The sequence below is a fragment of the Acanthopagrus latus genome, chromosome 24 (assembly GCF_904848185.1).
Source record: "Acanthopagrus latus isolate v.2019 chromosome 24, fAcaLat1.1, whole genome shotgun sequence".
Lineage (NCBI taxonomy): Eukaryota > Metazoa > Chordata > Actinopteri > Spariformes > Sparidae > Acanthopagrus > Acanthopagrus latus.
Genome location: NC_051062.1, coordinates 1803171 through 1822549, shown reverse-complemented (window position 1 = coordinate 1822549; position 19379 = coordinate 1803171). Strand labels below are relative to the sequence as shown.

Genomic DNA, 19379 nt, shown 5'->3' with positions numbered 1-19379 from the left:
GTCCTTCTTTTTTTTTTGTCCCCACTGACTTCCCCCTGCGGTCTGAAGTAGCGGTCCAGGCAGAGCAGTTAGCAAATAGGGCATTTAGCTCCAGAGGTACATGTGCTAACAGTAGCTAGCCTACGGTCAATTATACTACCTACTACCAAAGAGCCGCAGTTGCCCTTTATTCTTTGAGCCAACTGTCTGAAGATAACCAATCAAAATGAAACCAATGAATCTCACACAATGAGACAATGCCATAATTTTATGGTTTGTATTGTCTTAGTTGATCTCACAGTGCATATCAGGAAATTGCCTATTGTAGGTTCCCACAGCAACACCTATTACCCTGTTAAACACTGCTACATTGCCTGCAGGTGTGGATGTGAAAGTCTGGCTGCTTCTCCCTCGTCTTCTAACTGTAACTGTTACAATGGCGAGCAGCCATAGATCACTGACGCATGCACGAAAATGCAGCTGAATTTTCTTCTTATCTGTTTTAAAGCGCCTACACAGACGTGTTCCACCCACATATCATAACTGATTAGACCTCTTCTCAGGACTGTGTGGGTATATTGTGCTTGATTGACATCTCCCTCGCACTCGGATTAGCTTTGTCTGAGTTGTTACTGTTGGACAACTCCGGGAGATTTCAACCAATACCCTTTGCAACTCTGAGGGGCAAGGGGGCACTTCAGAAAAAAGGTGATAGATAGAGGTAACAATTGTAAATGTACTGGACTTAAATCCTTTGCTTTTGCTGTCTTGCTTTCAAAATTTCTTCTCCACCTTTATAAGGAGTACGTTAATGCTAGAAGATAAACTGATGGCAACACATGTCTTCTCTCTCCTCATTCAGGACCCAGGCTGAGGAAGTATCATCATAAACAACCAATCATTGAGAGGCACTGAGCCCGGACAGCCAATCGGCCTGCATGAACCCCCAAGTCCCCCAAACTCAGGATGATCAAGAATCCATAGAGCAGTGATAACTAATGACAAATGCAGCTTTCGCCAGCTTCATGATTGAATTCTCACCAAACACCATTTTAATCTCCGCCTGCATTGTCTTACAGTGGACCGAGCTGTTACTGTTGAAGCTGCTATCCATAATGTAGCATTTAAAAATCAATGAATCCACCGACAAGATTGGCAGCCTTTACTGGCCTCGACACATTCAGCGTATAAAAAAACCCCCAAACTTCTGGACTACTTTACATGACAAACCACAGATTTATACGCTTTGCAATAATAGCAAACTACAGACTGTTACCCTATGAAGCTGGAACACAGTCTCACAGCGACAGCATGAATACTTTGACAGGCTGCTAATCAGTGACCGTGGTCTTGTTGATTTATAAGAGCAATACTGAGATTTCACACTTGATAAGACATTTAGATATAGTAAATCAGAAACACAGCAGATCAGACATGCTCTAGGATTTAGTCCATTCACTACATTTCTCTAGAAAAGCTTTATGCAAAATGCACCAGTTTAAGAAGTTGTTCTTCCCTTTGACTCCCAGCTGAGAGATACATCTCGGCACTTTTTGTGATATGTGGGTGTAAATCATGCTAGCATGTAGACACAGTCGCTATACCGTATTTATGACCTGTAGGGCTGGGTATGGTCAGAACGCTTTTGTAGTAATAATAGTGACCCAAAGTTTGGACCCAAAACCTTAAGAATTCCCATCACCAAAAAGATGGAAACTTTATGAATGCATTGAAATGTTGTATCTAAATGTAAATCAGCACACAATGATTTACACTTTGCCCCATTGGTGATCCAGCCATGGAAATGGATACCTTGGGCGGCCATAAACAACACAATCACCACAATAACTGTTGAAAACCAGTGTTTCTGCAAAACACGGATATGCTGAAACTTTGCATTTCTTTGTGACATCGCTGCGCTCATGGTCTGGTTAGATTTAGGCACGAAAACCACAGTGGCCAAAACACGATATTTTCCTTGGCCGAAGACGCCCAGAGGTTTCATTAAAAACGCCCTGTTCTGTCGACTCGAGCGCAGCGATTTGGCGTTGTCCCTCCTTCTCATCATAAGTATTCTTTACCCTTAACCATAAATATGGTGAGGAATTGTCTCGAAGTCTCCTTTAAAAATATCCAGTGGTTTCTCTCCTACAGACGTTGAAATGGTCATAAACATTCAGGCAATCTGTAAAGAGGATGAAGTGGTCAGCTTTTGGAGCTGGCCAGTCAATACCTATCTGTCTGTCAACCAAACAGGAAGGCTATTACCATATAGTATATATTAGGAAAATGACTATTTAGTTCAGATCAAAGAATTCAGTGCTGGTAATTAGGTTTGATACCCAGCCCTAATTCCCTGCTGTATAATCACAAAGTCCTATTGATGGAATTGCATGCAAACAACCAAAAATTGTGTCATTGAATGTTACCTTCAGTCTATTTTAAAACCCGGAACAATATTTCCTACAACTGATTCTCTCGGATGACTGTTGTTGTTTAAAAAAAAAAAAAAAAAAACGACATGTAGCTCCCTGTACTCTGTAAATTCTGTATAAAATGTTTGTATTTATTACTTGTGGTGTTTGTGTCTGGATGAGTGTCTACTGTAACATAACACACCTGCACTGTATGTGTGCTCAGCCTTTTGTAAACCTCTAGAGACCCTGTACAAAGATGTTTTGTAAGTAAAGATAAATTCCATGTCAGTATGCGTACGGCTCTGTTTTCATGCCTCCGCGCCGGCTGCTCTGGCTAAGAGGCCTCATGTTCATGCGTTGTCTGTCTGGTTATCTCTCCATCGCTTTTCTCCAATGCAATCTTACAAACACCTTGAGGGAATTTTTTTTTTTTTCTTTTTTTCAAATTTGGCTCTATCGCCCACAGGGGCTGCAAACCTTTGACCGCAGCTTGGAGTGAGGTTTGATCCCAGGGTGAGGTGGGGTGGGGGGTGTTGATTTGTGCCTGATAGAAGTCTTTTGGAGCTTATTTAAAGGTGTGCTTTGTGGTTTTGGGGAAGACATTTGAACCAGAACAAAACGATGATCTTCATTGCTTTTCAAAGACTCTGCCGCTTTTCTAATTTCAAACAGTGTTCTGGGGGACCTTATTTTCCTCTGAGAGCAGCATGTTTATCCGCTCGTATCTCTGAGATGTGTTACTACCTCAAAAATATTGTAAATATTAAAATCTGACCTTGAATGTCTTCTCCAAAACTACTGCACCGAGCAGATGCACTGCAATCAGATTGGAAATGCTTGGAAATATCAACTCCCGATTGTAGAAATCCTGTAAAACCAATCTCCAAAGATAGCATGTCATTCACTCAGATCATACATGCCTGTGTAATGATAAATACCATTTGCTAAACATTACACTTAATACCTTTCATTAAAATCTTCACTCATACATGGTGGAGACATACAATCGTGAGATGGTGCCTCCAGCTAATTTCTTATCATTTGATCTTTTTTCTCTCGCCGCTCCCTCATCAGCATTTTTCTCCAGTATCTGGCAGTGACCTGTGTCTGTTGAGACAATTTATAATGACGGTGTAACCGAGCCGTGTTCCTGTGGGGAGAGGCGAAGCCACGAGAAAACAAAGGTCCGCGCTGTAATTCTACCTCCATTATTCTTGAGTTGGTCTCGCAAACGAAAGCTTTTGAGGAAGCCCCCGGGGGTATAGTGCGTGCCAGTGCGGATGTGTGCTTTTTTTTTTTTGACGCACACAAACACACACACATACACACTGCTGAGAAACTCTCAAGGCTAAGCAATGATTGCATCACACCTCGTTCCTCATGTTCACGCGCTTATGGTCTTTTTCACGGTGCATGCGTGTGTCACAGGTGCTGGCAGACATGTTAATACGCCTCACACACCTTCCACACAAACAGCTTTTTTTTTTTTTGTGTGCCTCCCTCAGACATCAGAGAAAATAGTCCATAGCTGCTGTTGTACTCAGATCCACATATCAGCAGCTATGTTTAGTCTCCCTAATGCGCTGCATATTATAATGAAGCTCAGATGTAGTGCGTCTCCATGATGAAGTATTGAAGTACTGAAACACTTGCCTGCAACATGACAGAGGATGAATGTTCTGCAGGAGGAGCCTGCATGCAGGCACACAGCGCGGGGAGTCTATTTGGATAAGAAATAGATTAGCCTGGAGCATAAAAACACATCTTTACGCAGGATTTATGACCATTTCAAGGTTTTTCCCCGGCAAGACTAAATATGTTTACCACTGAGGAGGGAGGAGGAGGAGAGCAGAATACAGCAGACAAGAACAGATTCACCTTCTTTATTAGGTTAAAACCACACGAGGAGAGAATAGGTGAAGCGTAAAGAGAAGTGAAATGATGATATAGTTTTCCTTTAAAGGCGCAGTTCACCAATATTACAAATGAAGATCAGTTTACTAGTCATGTTGAGCACAACTCAAGAGCTGCGCAATTGTCAAGTCTGAGAGTTAAACATGATTTTAACCAAAAAAAAGTCCGATGAATGTTGTGTCTTTTTTCAGCCCTCAAGTATGCCTGCAGTCTTATTTTCTTTTTAAATAAATCAACATGTGGGGGCAAGAGTCTAGAAACTGCTCAAAAATAATTGAATGCAACTCGATAATTCTAGCCACTGTGATCTTGTGTGTTCTGCGTTTCTTGAACGGACATGTTGGTCCCGTCATGTGGTTGACTGTGATTCAGTGGGAAAAAAAAAAAGAACAACCCTTATTAGAGAGACTACAGGATCGTTGTCCTCTGCATAAAGCACGTTTATGACCCATGGAGCACATAATGGCAGTGTGGATGAGGAACTATTTTGATGAAACCATTCGAGTCCCCCCCTCCCATCGCCCCAGTGGTGTTCAGGCCAATCTGTTTTTTTTTAAAAACGTATGTAAATAACGGCTCTCCGAAGCCCTGCATGAAGCACAATAGCAGTTTTACGACTTCAGTCGCCAAGTCAGATATGAATTAACAAACAGTACCAGACTTTTGGGTGTTTTCGCATGTTTGCGGTAACTTTTTCGGGTCACCTACTTAGAAAATGTGCGTTTCATTTTCCGCATCCTTAAAACGATCGTGCGCAGCAGAGGGTGCAGATCGCACTTGGTGTTTTCCAGAATTGCACGACATCTCATGCGTGCTGTGAGCTCGGAGTGCTCAGAAGTGCCCCCCCTCCCTCCCCGAAACACTCACAGAAGTTGGCCTTGGTCGAGAGGACTCATTCTAGATGAAAAAAAAGAAGAAAAAATTTGATATTTGATGTGTTAAACATCAAAGGCGGTGTGTTTTTTCCTTGAAATGGACCGTGTGAAACGCGCATTTAAAGGAATGGGAATGAGATGGCGACCCGCTGCGCTGGGACCGGCATGGGGCAGAGCGGGGGAATGTTTTATGTCTATATGTTTGTTAGAAATGCATTCTTCTGATTATGACTCTGCACTTCAATCTAATCGCACACATCTGTTGGAGACATTCACACATCCCTCCTTTTCTCTCGAAAGCATTCATTGAGCCCTCCGTGATCACGTGGACGACCGAAATTAACGACAACAACATCCAAAACGCGGCTTTACAAGAGCTGGAGCACCAAGGAATATTTTAGTGCCCTACACATCATGATTTTATTGATTATGTGACACGCAGCCTGCCTCTGCTAATGTCCTGTGTCTGTCTTTACTTATTTAGTAGTGGTATGAGCAGTTTACAAGGACAAAGCAGGACAAAGATATTTGATAATGAATTCTTGGCTCCAAATGAGCATGAAGACCTTGTAATGGAAATGGAATTTTCCGATTTAATTTGATGGAATGTGCCCTGCCCTGTGGAGTGCTCTCCAACACAATATCCTCAACCCACTAGTCGGACCGGGACCAGTCCTTACATTGTGAATGTATATTGATCATTTGTTCGGTGTGTGGCCATCTGAGGCCAGGCTGCAGACAGCTCAACGTTAGAGACACAATATAGTTCCAGCCATATCCGCATTAATTAAAGCCAGTAGTGTGCTGATGTTTTTTTTTGTTTTTTTTTCAGTTTCAATTTTTTTTTTCTTGCAACTCAAGAAACATTTTCATTCAAACGTTCATTTCATTCCATTCAAGTGTTTTTGTGCTCACTATGTTTTTGTTTTTTTGTTTTTTTTTGTACTGGAGTAGAGTTTTGTGGAATTCTGGCACGTTATCAAGAAAGCAAACATGGAAAAAGTTAAAAGTGTCAATGACATGAGTATGGCATCACCAGGATCTACACTCTGTGATCCAGTCGTGCTGATATGGGTCTGGATGATGTATGAGATGCATGTACTGCATACCGTCCTCCAGTCTTAGCCTGCACACATTTTTGAAAAACAAAGATTGTGATGATGGCCTGCTTGTTTTACACAATGTATGCACAGTGGGACAGGCACAAGATAAACATTTCTTGGCTGCAGTGTGGATATTATTCTTTTCTTTTCTGTTGTTGTGAAGGCATTTCATTTGTAACATTATCACCAGTGCCCAGCAGGACGCGTGTTTATCACTGAAATCTTGAGAAAGTCATGAAAATCGACTATTGGCTTTATCACCCCACGTATTGTCAAGTTCCCCGCTCGCACCGGCTGGGAAAAAAAAAAAATCCTGGCGCCGACCATGGTGGTCTGCTCGTTCGTTCTTATGACTGATCTGATTGTTATGTATGTTTTCATTTTGAAACAGTAACCTTTGGGCTGATGACCATGTGCATTTTTTTTTCTCTCTCACCGCACAAGCACTTTGATTCCAGCGCTCCATCTGTCTGACAAACACACTTTATGGACTTGCACCCTTATGTTGTTGTCGTTATTTAGCCTCTCTGAGGCTACAGCAGAGTTGAATCAGTACATTTTTAAAAAATAATTTAACAGTTTTGAAGCTTAAGGCCACTGCCACATTTGTAATGTTTTGAGTGAGAATATGTTGAGACCTTTCACATTAGAATTACATGAAGTTGGTTTACTCAGATATATATATTTTAGTGTCATTTTTTCTGTGCAGTTTAAAATGATAATTGTATTACTTTCCAGGTGTTCCAGTGCAAACAAAAGTCCTGACAGATATCAGAGTAAAACAATAGAATTATATCTTCTAGTCCTTCCTCTCCTGTTGGCGTGAAATACACTGTCAAAAATGATTAACTCAGCTGTCGGGGGCGGAAAGAGACTAAGATCAGAAGTTCGATACAGAAATGACTCATCCTCCTACAGTGCATGCACCAGCTTACTAATAAGGCCCACGATGATATATAATAGAAAGCAGAGGTATTGGCAGCGCAGTGGTTGGGCTCAAGGTAACACACCGTGAATGAATCCTGACCCCTGTCAGTGTGTATTGCTGTCAATATCACATTGCTGCGTGAGCTGTGTGGCTGCAGAGACAGACCTCTCCTCGCCATTCGCACGCCCTCCAGGTGACGCAGAGGGGGAAACGGCTTTTGCTCAGCGCTCGGACAAAGAGCCGTGCTTGCCTCGTCCAGAGGCATTGTGTGAGTCCATGGTCAGCGGAGTGAGTCACAGCGCTGGTTACAACCTTGGATTCATTGATCTGTGCGTAGTACCTCATATAAATGCAGGCCAGTGTTGTTGTAGCCTATTCATTAGATGATGGCTATTGATTCCACTGCATTACTGGATCTCCTAGCTGAGGAGACAGCATATTCTAGTCGAGTGTTTTGTCACCCTCGAAATACTTTTCGTGTCATTTTATTCACAGCGATAACAAAAGAAAAGGTTTCGCACCTTCGCCGGCCCTCCGGCTCGCCGCCGTTGCACCGGGAAAGACGCTCTGAAGAGAAAAAACTTAAATAAATGGTGACACAATTCTTCATTTCACATCCTTCTCACCAGCTGCTTCCTCCACACAGGCTGGAGTGTTAAGCAGATGGACCGTGAAAAAACAGCTAGGAGTGTGTGGAGCGCTTACAAAGAGGAGTGCAATCGCATGCGTGTGATAATGTGCGCCCATACACATGTAAGAACACACCACAGTTGTGATGCAGTTATCCCCCCAACATACAAATGATGGGGTCTTTGAAGAAGTGCTGTCTGGCGGTTTCTCCTAATGCTGATTTGTGTTCCGTGGCTTATCCTACTCGGCTACAGGTCCTCTGGGATCCGCAGAATCATTTGCTCTGTGAGCGAAGAGGCCTCACAAAGGGAGACTCACACTGAAAAAGATCCATCTCAGGCTGATTTGCACTGCAGTCCCTGCCCTTTGAAAATGCTCTGAAGCACTACGGTGATACAGAAGCCCAGGGCTCTCATTGGAGTGAATAGATTCAAATGTATGGCAGTAATATATCTACAGAAGTGTCAAAGTCACGCCTTTGACTTAAATAGCTCTAAATTTGCCAACTGTTTTTCAGTTGGCAAAATCCAAACTATATCCCGGCATGTTTTCACCCCCAGCTAGTTAAATTCAGGAGCTTGGTCAGTGGCCTTAAGCTTCAAACTGTGTCGCTCTACACGCCCCTCTGTAGTCAGTTTTGCACGTGAAAGTCTCCGTGGTCGTGTTAGCACTAAGAAGTTAAATGCAACATGATGCTGAATTGAGGAGTCTCACTACCTGGGGAGTGAAGCTGCTTTGTAGTCTGGTGGTACAGCAGCTTTACTTCTGCATCTTTTGCTAGATGGCAGCAGAGTGACTGTGGCTTGGGTGGGTGTTGTCTTCTAGTATCCTTTGGCTCTGTGTTGACATCCCGCTTCACTGATATCAGTAATGTTTTGTAGATGGTACCATTGATGTTCTGTACTTTTACAGTATTTAGGCAAAACAAGTACTTGGTTGGGTTTAGGCAAGAAAAGAAAACTTGGTTAGGGTTAGGTAAACATCATACTTAAGTGACGTCATTTTCATACTTTCACTTAAACATGTTACATAAATTAAACACAAATTACTCTTGACTCTTGATGAAGGTGAGCGAATTCCAACATCCAAAGAAACAGTCCACCCCTACTGGAGCGCAGAGTGCCGACTGGAGTCATGAAATGCTTCGATTCAATGATGTGTGCCGATAATGTGATGAGCCCACCTGCCATACCATCACACTGAGCTGAATTCGGCGCCTACATGTGTTTGCACATGAGCCTCCTCACTGATAAAACACCGGCAGGCCCCATGTTGGTTGCGAATGCATCAGCACTGTCAAGAGGGGAGAGACAGCTGCCCTCATTTCCCAGGTTCTCTCTTCGAAAAATGCTAATGCCGTGTTCTCCTGTAGGTCTAAATTACAAGCTGTCCGCTTCATTTAGCCTTCCTCGGGCCGTGTTGGTGGGATTAGAGCCTTTGAGCTGGCTCGCATCATGGCTGTGCAGGTCTCATCCGCTCTCGCCATGACTAATGTAATTTCCATCAAACCTAAAAAGGCAAACATGCCAAGCCACGTTATTGTTGTCTTTCAGTCTCTGATGAAAAGCTCCCCGGCTCCTCCACATGCTGCCGAAGGATGATGATTAGGGGGTTATTGATATTTCTGACACACCACTCACACCACACAGCTCTGCTTGAGGGAGGGGGAGTTTTTATTGACATGTGACATGTCGCCAATGCTTATTGATCAGCCGCAGATATTATCGGTAAAACCTCAATTCACTTCCAGCATTTCGAATGGCGGTCTTAATGAAGCAATATTTACTGTGATCATCAAAGGCCTGTTCGCAGTTTAACAGTAAATCATTAACTGTAATGATGATGTGTCTGTAGCCATGCTCGCTGCTCTGCGAGGCTGCGTTTTGAGCGGTGTAGAGCTAAGCACTGCCGGCACTCTAATAGGCTGACAGGGGCAGATTACTCCATTATTCTATCGTCTTTGAACACACTTTGACTCATTAGCCTTTAGCTGTGCCTAATTCCGTGCCAAATCTTAACTGTGTCCTCACTGCTATTATTATTCTGTTGTTGTCACTGCTGTTGGTGCTGTTACAATATGATAGCAAAATGCTACATATTCCTGCCATAGTTCTTATTATTAATGCTAGGAAAGCAGAAGGGATATATTATAGTTGATATAGTTATTATTTTTGCTATTACTGCATCGTCGCTCTTATTTCCTTTTGCTCTCTTGTGTTCATTTTTTGTATTGTTTCATTTTGTTGTCCTCAGGTTGGATCAGGTGTTTTGTGTGTAAAGTGCTATATAATAAAGTTGAATTGAGTTCACTGCATAGCATTTCTCAGGATACTCAAAGACGCTTTACATGATCATATCACATAAGGAAACACAGTAGCTAATAAGTACTATGGATGTATTATTATTATTATTATTATTATTATGCCACTTGTGGTATTGCAGCAGAACAATCCCCTGCATCCCAAAAAGCCTATAGAGCATCCTTACAGAAGAGACATCTGTTAAAGGGTTGGCAGGACACTTCAAACAGCAGAAAAGTTTGATTGTGGCTTTTTCTATTTTGAAGTTTTGATCCACGGAGGTTTAATATTTGCAAATCTCTTCTCAAGGCGAGGGAAAGCGATTTGAATGGGTGACAACGCAGAGCCAATGGGCCAAGAAGGAAGTTGTGAGCTGGGCCAGCAGGAGAAACACTACTGTCAATATTCAGCGGATTAGTGCATAATCAGAACAGCCCACTCTGACTAGACGCAGACGACATGAACGTAGACACAGATCACATCGGAGCAGCAGATGCATAGCCCATCAATTCGCATGCTGAGTGGAATGATGAAGTGGTTTTCTCCACCATTAGGTGTTAATATGGCCCACTTTCCTCCCCTCTGAGGTGTAGAGTCAACACGTCTCACAGAGCACAGCTGAATCAGAGCTGAAGGAACGTTTCTCAGAGCGCTTAGCAGCCATTTACACGTGAGCACGCGAGGCGGCCGGTGGGCAAGTCACCGCAGAGATCAGCAGGCCGTCTTTCCTCTGTCCTCAACAGGGCTGCAAGCTAATTTCAGAAGTGACACATCTGTGAAGTGTGAGATTTATTTTACAGTCCACATAGGGATTTGAGGGGGAGATCCCAGCACAGTGTGTGTACCGCAGGATCTGACAGGAGAACGCAATGGTGGTCTTTAGTGTACGCCATGTCTTCCTACTAACATGTCTAACCCTAACCCTAACCCTGTCCTACTAAAATGGATTTTTATCTTTAACTTATTATTTTTGCTTTTTGTTTTTATTGTCTTTTAAATGCAATCTGAAAATGTTTTTATTGCTTTAACGTCTTATCCAAATGCATTTGTGTCTCTGTAAAGCACTTTAAATCGGCTTATGTCTGAATGGGGTGTACTATTAAATTTGCCTGCCTTGCCTTATCCATTTAAGGGTCAAATAGAGCTTTACGTGCAACTGCATGTATAGTCGAATAAAGTCAAAATTCAAACTGGCACCGCAGCACAATAGTCCAAAACGCAAAAAAAAGAGAGAAACAGAGTGATTAAAAGTCTCTGTTCTCCAACAAAAGCTACAATTATGGAAAGAAATACAACAATGACAGCCTCCCTCTTGTGGACCTGATTGACCACTCAGCCCATCGGCCATGAATCCCATTGTTTCATCAGTTTTTTAGGGATCTTCTTCCATGCATTTATTCACACACTTTAACTTGTATTAGAAGGATGTGGCACCAGTGGGAGGCTGGCGTTTTTATTATTGTGTTTGTATGGCTGGGGTAGTGTCTGCTAGGCAACTCGAAACAATTGTATTCATACTGTATAATTTCAATATTGAAATTCAAGCTAAATTGCGAGTATGAATCCATGAGTCTCTCACTTGAGGGAGTTGACTATTGTAAACTATTGTTGGAAACATTTGACTTAATGGTATTACACGACTCAGCAACATATATGACCCAGGTCTAGTTGACATTTGAATGCAGAACACTTACTTATTACATTTTTAAATGTTCTGCAGTGTCCAACGTAAAAGTGAGGGGAAAGTTTGGTTTTCAAGAGTCAGATCAGTGGTAAAAGGTGTGGGAAATAACATAGCGTGGAGGAAGGAAAAAGACGGAAGAAGGAAAAACAAGAGGGGCAGGAGGCAGGATGGGCGAGAGGAAGAAATGGAAAAATGAATAAGGAGGGGAAAAGACAAAGCAGCAAGCACAGATGGTACTAAGTGGATTACAGTAACAAACAAACAAGACATAATGTTATTATATAACCCTGTCTCCTATAAATTCCTTACACTAATTTTCCAACAGCAATTACAGTTTGCCAGGAACTCTCTGAAAATGCTTTCACTGGGTTCTCCAGCTTCCTTGGACTGTCCAAACACATGCAGGCTAGTTAATTTGCACCTCTTAATTGCCAGTAGGTGTGACTGTGAGTGTGAATAAATTCATGAGTAGATAAACAGATTTAAAAATGAAACTTTCCCTTGTACCTTAAATGGCTGTGTGGGTCTATGAGTCAGCCCTGTGACTGACTGGCGACCCTCGAGAGTGTATCTCGCTTCCAGCCAATGTTAGCTGGACTTGGCTCCAGCGCCGATGGGAACCCCCAAAGGAGAAGTGGGTATGGTTAATGAATGGAGTGAAGTGAAATGAAGTTTGAGGTTTGTAAATTGATATCAACTGATCCACATGCCTTTTCATAGATGCCACCCCCCTTAAGAATACTGCACAGCAGAAGCAGCGGCACACATACAGTGCCTTTGAAAAGTATTCACATGGAATCATGGTCAGTATACAAAAAAATGAAGAAAAAACAAAAAAACTCTTTAATGTGAAAGTGAACACAGATCTACAAAGTAATGTAAAATAATATCATGTAAAATAAATGATATTTAAAGTCAGAGCTTTATGAGTGAGTAGCAAAGAGAAAGCTACTGTTGAGGAAAGCTCATTAAATCTCAGCAAGAGTTCACCCAAAGACATGTGGGAGACTCCAAGGTCAACTGGAAGACGGTTTCATTGGTCTAATGAGACCAAAACTGAGCAATTTGGCCTTGAGACTAGATGCTATGTTTGGCGGGCACCAAACACTGCGCATCACCACAAACACACCATCCCCACGTGAAGCATGGTGCATCATGCTGTCGGATGCTTCTCAGCAGCAGACGGCTTGTAAAGGTAGAGGGTAAAATGAGTGCAGCAAAACGTAGGGGCCTGATTCAGGCTGCAAGAGAACTACGACTTGGGAGGAAATTTATTTTCAAGCAAGACAATGACCCGAAGCACACAGCGAAAGCTCCACAGAAATAGTTTGAACGCAACAAGGTGAATGTTCTGGAGCGGCCCAGCAGAGGCCCAGACCTAAATCCAAAAGAGAATATGTTGCTGGACGTGAAAAGGGCTGTTCATGCCCGATCCCTGCAGCCTGACAGAGCTTGAGCAGTTTTGGAATGGAATGGAAAGGAATGGAGTGAAGTTGTAGTGTCCAGATGTGCAAACCTGATTGAGACCTACCCACCCAGACTCAGGGTGCATCTACGACTTAAAGGTGGTGAATACTTACGCAATTGCACACTGTACAATTTAACATTAAAGATTTTAATGGTAATATATATATATATATATATTTTGTTTTGTATATCTTTTGTATGTTGACTGTTATTCATGAAAAAAAAGACAATAAAAGGGGAACGGTGAATACGTTAAATAGGCGTGAATATTCTTGAACATTACAACAAACAATGAAAATCTGTGACTGCATCACTAATTCCCTCAATAAAATGCTACACATCTGTGATGCCAGCTGATGTCTAACGGTTGAGATGGCCTTCGGCTGCACAGGAAGTGATGTGTTGCAGGACCACCACTATAACTGTAAAACTGGTTACATCGTGCAAATCCATCAGGGCTGGCCAGAGAACTGAGCCACCAAATGAATGCTCCCAACCTTTGCGTGTCCCTCCGACAGTCAAATGGAATCAACATGTGGAGCCTGTCAGAATGCCAGTACAGAACATCCAGCTAATTACTTTGATTTCAGCTGCCTCCTGTGATCTCTGCAATCAGCAAATACACGCAGATACGAAACTGAATGAAATTCGAATAAGCACGCTATCGCCGCGATCAGAGGAAACCAATCATTGTGCAGATTTACTGTCTTTAATTTCCGAGTCAAAGGAAAATGCATCTTCAGTCCTATTAGATCTGTTCTCTTCAGTGGAGTTTGTTTGTACGGCAGCGTTCAAACTGCGTCTCTCTGCACGACAGAAAACCCGGGGCTCAGGAGTCTTGATTAAGTCTCTTTTATTTGTGTTTTAGTGTGTGTCGTTTTTATGTTACTGCAGTGCTGTATTGACTCACGTGCGCGTTCATCTGCATCGCCCCGCTGTCACATGCTCGCTCTGCCCCAATTCTGCCGTCAGAGCCGGGTACAGATCTTCCAAACTGCCTCAGGGTGCAGATGCCTTTCATGGCTCTGACCTGGAGTGTGTGTGTGTGTGTGTGTGTGTGTGTGTGTGTGTGTGTGTATACAGCACACACACACATGCGCACACTCTATAATGTATATACACGCAGGAATGCTGTCTCATAACTCCGTTAAGGTTTAATAGAGTGTTTGATTTAGCTCTGAGGGAAATCAAAGCCATCAGCCATCTGCTGTGGTTCAACAAAGCAAAAAAAAAAAAACCAGAACACAACGTGCATCGTGTTTGCAGCCATTAACTTGAGTATTCCGTGTATGTCTGCTACGTTCCTATCCTGTTCCGCCTTGTGTTTGTCGGCTCCAGAAGCGTCAGGAACATTTGAAAAGTACTGATTCCTTTAAGTGACAACCTGCTGTTATGATCTTTATGATCCTACTGTGTTGGATAGCTATAAAACGCTGCGCGCGAAGAATAGATGTTCTCAGTGTTATTCGACTCAAATTTGCATCTTAACGCCTGCGAAATGCCCTCTGCACCGCTGCTGATTTAATGCTGCCAGCAGGGGTTAGATGTTCTTACTGAGTGGGTGTTTGACTATTCAGGTGGATGAAACTTTGAGAACAAAATATTTTCGCGATTTAGGTCTGTGCATGATCGCCCTGGATATTAGTTTTACATATCAGACAGATATTTACTGCGCGGTTAAAGTTTAAAGGTTCATTTTTCAGTCTTTTTACTCCGCAGGGGATGCAGAACCAAACTGAGTGCATTGTTAAAGGTAGTGGCAGTGGTCTGGCAGTGTGTACTTCTGAATATTTTGCCAGATGGCAACGGGGCAAACAGACTGTGGCGGTGGTGGGTGTCGCTGGTGCCCGGTTGATGGGTGCCAGTGATGTTCTGAAGTACAGCAGGAAAGCCGCTGGTGTACCGGACACACACTGTTCTCTCAAAGAGATCGGAACATTATAGGAGTCGCACGGAGTCGCCAGCACGCTCTTCATCTAACAGGCTGTTCACTCTCCAGGATGCGCGCTCTCTCTCCTCTCTCCACCTCAAAGCCATCAGCGTCTCCTGCTTTCGTGTCATTATTCTTTCACATGCACTTAAGGGTTGAATTGGGCGTGAATGAAAAAAAGGGTATTTTTGGCACCAGGTTTCGAAAAGGAATAAGAGTGCATGGAAATACAACAGGTGATACCCCGTTTCTGCAGTGGTATGGGAGTGCAGTGTTAGACCAGCGGACTGCTACGTTACCCACAATGCAACCTAGATGCTGATCAGATTTAAGGCAGCTTCTTCTGGAGCCGTTCAAAGTCTATATACTACATTTTTTCACATGCACATGCAGTGGTACTCCCCAAGAGCTGTCAATGCACGTGTAGGAAATGAGTGGCGTTACCCTTTAATACAAATGTGACACAGCTGTAGAAGAGTGAACACTGTGGCTGGTGTCACTGACATCAGCAGCTTATTTAGTCTCACTCGGATACATACTTCAATATTCACTGTATCCAAGAGCTCATTTTATTCTAATAGCTCATATTGTCTCTTGTTATCCAAAGGTCGCTGGTTCGATTCCCCTGGTCTGCATGTTGAAGCTTCCTTGGGCAAGATACCGAACCGCTAAACTGCGCCTGATGTGCCGGTTGGCACCTTGCACGACAGCCACCGCCATGAATGAATGTTTGCACGAATTTATTTAAGTCACTTTGGACAAACGTGTCTGCTGAACGCTCTAAAATGTCAAATGTAAAAACCTGAAATCTGTCTGACACATAGCTAAAAAAAAGACGCACTTTGTAGTTTTGGTCATAAATAAAAGTCTTTATTGATAGATTAATCACACTAAATCAACAAACTCTTAACACAATTTGTGCTGTCTGACTTTGTTTATATGTGGCGGACCCTGCCACCTTGCTTATTGTAAATGTTTTAATCCAAAACTATGAATACAATAAAAAGCTGCCTGTTACTCCTGCAGTGCTGCTCAGCATCAGATTACTGCCTGCTGACCCCTGTGACTGACGCTCCAAATCCCCTTTGGGAGTGCTTAACAACACTGCACCCTGCTGGCGGCACTGCAGCACCCTCACGTTTACCTCTCAGGACAATTTTCCTCAAAAACTGCTGAACTGTAAATAGCACAAATGATAAGCGACTGTAAAAAAAAAAAGAAAAAAAAAAAAGCTCTGTCTCTGTTTGCATATGTTCTGTTGGTAACACAATAAAAGTAACAATTTTGAATTTTGAAGGTACCAGAGCTGCCATTTCAGTGACTAACATCATGGCAGCAAGGCTCAGTGTCATACAGGAATTCTTCTCACTGTGAAGGTGTAAAATATGAACAGTATGTAAGTTCATTTGCACAAACGAAGGGAGGGAAGCTTCCTGATTCATGCTCACTTTACTGCAATGGCCTACAGGTGCTGGGGACAAAGTGCAGTCTCTATACACTACATTCAGCGAGGTCCCCATCCAGTGAAATCTGGACTCACCCGCATTACATCTTTAACTCTTTTGGCGGTCTGCGCTGGTGAAAACAGAGCCGGGCGACACGAGGCGAAGCCCTCCATTTACCGGCTGATTTTCTTCCAATCCTCACCTGTGACCGCGAGTTTGTCACGGTCGCTGAGCAGAGACAAGGAGAATCTGCAGAGCTCAGTGTTGAGCTTCTGCCCCTCTGTACCGGCTTATTTGCCGGGATCCGGGCACCTGTTCGGCTTCTGTTTCGTGGCGTAGAGAGACCGAGACACTGGGGGAAGACGTGAAGGTGAATCCTAAACGCGAAGGGTTGTGTGGGATGCTCTGCTTTGACCTGCTATACAGCTCATCCACCAAGTACACTTGAACTTTGACCTCCAAACACACTGACCTCACTTAGATGTGGACTGCTGAAGCCCTAAACGGTGCAGGATTTTCTGCGGGAGCCGCTCTTGACTTAAAGAAAGGAAAAGGCATTTTTCTGAACTCCCAGACTTCACCTCTACACGTACAGTACCTATTACTGCTGTGCAGCTGAAGCACATTTATACATGTCGTAATATCCTCAAACTGTCAAATAACTGTCTACTTTACCCCTTTTATTTCATCTCATGCCTTCAGTGAAAACTATTATAATCTATTTCCGTCAAATTCTGAATCTGGATCCAGTGTGGTCTTATTTTTGCAGCTTTGTCCATCATATATCAGTAAATGTAATGACATTGGATGTAGGCTAATAAACTTCACAATTTGAACTCAGTTGCAAATTATTCTAACACTGACTTTACAACTTTTAGATGGTTAATTTACAGAAAAAACCTGTATAGTAATTGTGTATTAAGGTGCTTACAGGGTTCACTTTTAAGAGACGCGACCCTAATGTATTCCGTTTCTAGCCTTGAATTAGCTTTTAATTTCTCGCCATTTCATTTTCTCTTCAAAAATCACAAAAGTGGCGTTCATCTGAGAGGATTATCTGTAAGTATGATAATGTTGTGTTGGCCACAGAGATTTTAAGCGATAATCCAACATCCAACAGGCTTTTTGCCGCGATCCAGTGCGATGCTAACTTCCAGGTAAGCCTTCAAAAACACGTCATCGCTACACCGCTCTGTTGGTTGTTGGTAAGATGGAGAATTCCAGGTAGCAACAGTTCTTGGTTTGGTTCAGATGCATAAACTACTTGGTTAGGTTTAGGAAAAGATCCTACTTTGGGTAAAAATAACTACTGTATGTTTGGTTCTCATAACTACGTCGCGTCGTGTAATGAAAGTGATGTAAGCATGTCACATTTACAAACTGATTGTTGGTCACAAACAGGATGCTAATCACACTCTTTAGAAGAAAAATCCAGCGCATGGACCGGCCACCCCATGGTTGGACCGGATCTGGTCTTTTCTCCATCTTTATTCTCCTGCACTAGAGAGGTGCTTGAAGAAGTGATGCTTGATGGGTACCTACAGGGTCAAACTTTGAAGCGTAAAGCCAGTGACCGGACTGATGTGTTGCCATTTGCCATGCCCTGTTGCCCACGGTGCTGTTTTAATTCAAAGTGGCTCGCAACAAATGGCTCTTATCGGCATGCCGTCTTCTCTCAGGTAGGCGTTCTTACAACTCAACCTGCAGGAGGCTCTGTCCTCCAGTCTTTGTGTTAGAGAGGGCTTGACAACCAAGCGGTCTTTGAAGAGGCCTTGAAAGAAGAAAAAGGCTTTAATGCATCAGATAGCACAGACAGGAGAGCAGTGTTTTTAAGAGCCATGCCCAACAGGAGCCGCAGAAACCTGCAGGGATGTGACTTGGCCGCTCAACACGCTTCCCACTGTTAGATTCATGGCAGATGGAGAGCAGTGTAGTCAAGTGCGGATGGTCTATTATGTGCGCTGCAAGCTATCAAGTGGTCAGCCTTGTCGCAGTGCACTCATTCAAGAAACAGATGCACACACACACACACACACACACACACACACACACACACACACACACACACACACACACACACACACAGGCAGCAGTCCATAATATGATCTGGATACACACCCGCACATCATTCATGCTGTCTTACAAAAATTCTTCCTCTCCCCGGCCCCAGGAGGAACAGCTGAGCGCCAGCCGCTGGAGCTGTGATCTCACTGGTCAGCGCGCGGATGTCGGTTGTGAAAATGTTTTATTCGTTGTTTGATTCATTATGTGTGTGCGTGTCTTATGTTATTGCATTATTAAAAAAAAAAAATTAACATTTAAGTGACAAGATGCATGTCAGCCAGTGCAACAGCGCGGTCTATGGCTTTTACACACACACACACACACACACACACACACACACACACACACACACACACACACACACACACACACACAGTGTTTGTTTTTGGTTTGGTTTTTAAAATCGGTTTCCGTTAGATGCCTAAAACAGGGTCTGTTGTATACTCGAGCTGCAGAGATGTTCACTTTTAGTTCTACGTTATAAAATAAGTCAGTAAATACCACGCTCGTGCCTTAAAGGGGCTTTGTGTTTGATATTCAATCTTCCTGCAATGTTTGACCCGAACAACAGATGCCAGTATTTGCCCACACTTCAGAATATCAGGTGCAGGGAAAAAAAAAAACCAACAAAAAAACCCAAAGC

At 43.1% G+C, this 19379-nt stretch overlaps 1 protein-coding gene across 4 annotated transcripts in view; it reads left to right on the top strand.

Annotated features, from left to right (window-relative positions):
- The window catches only part of anos1a (anosmin 1a), a 30498-nt gene extending 27814 nt beyond the window's left edge, over window positions 1–2684 (top strand). For all 4 annotated transcript variants that reach the window (XM_037090392.1, XM_037090391.1, XM_037090394.1 and 1 more), the window contains exon 14: window positions 842–2684. In XM_037090392.1, the coding sequence (XP_036946287.1) occupies window positions 842–894 (53 nt within the window). In that variant the 3' untranslated portion in view covers window positions 895–2684. The remainder of the gene's footprint in view (window positions 1–841) is intronic.
- Window positions 2685–19379: the final 16695 nt, after the last annotated feature.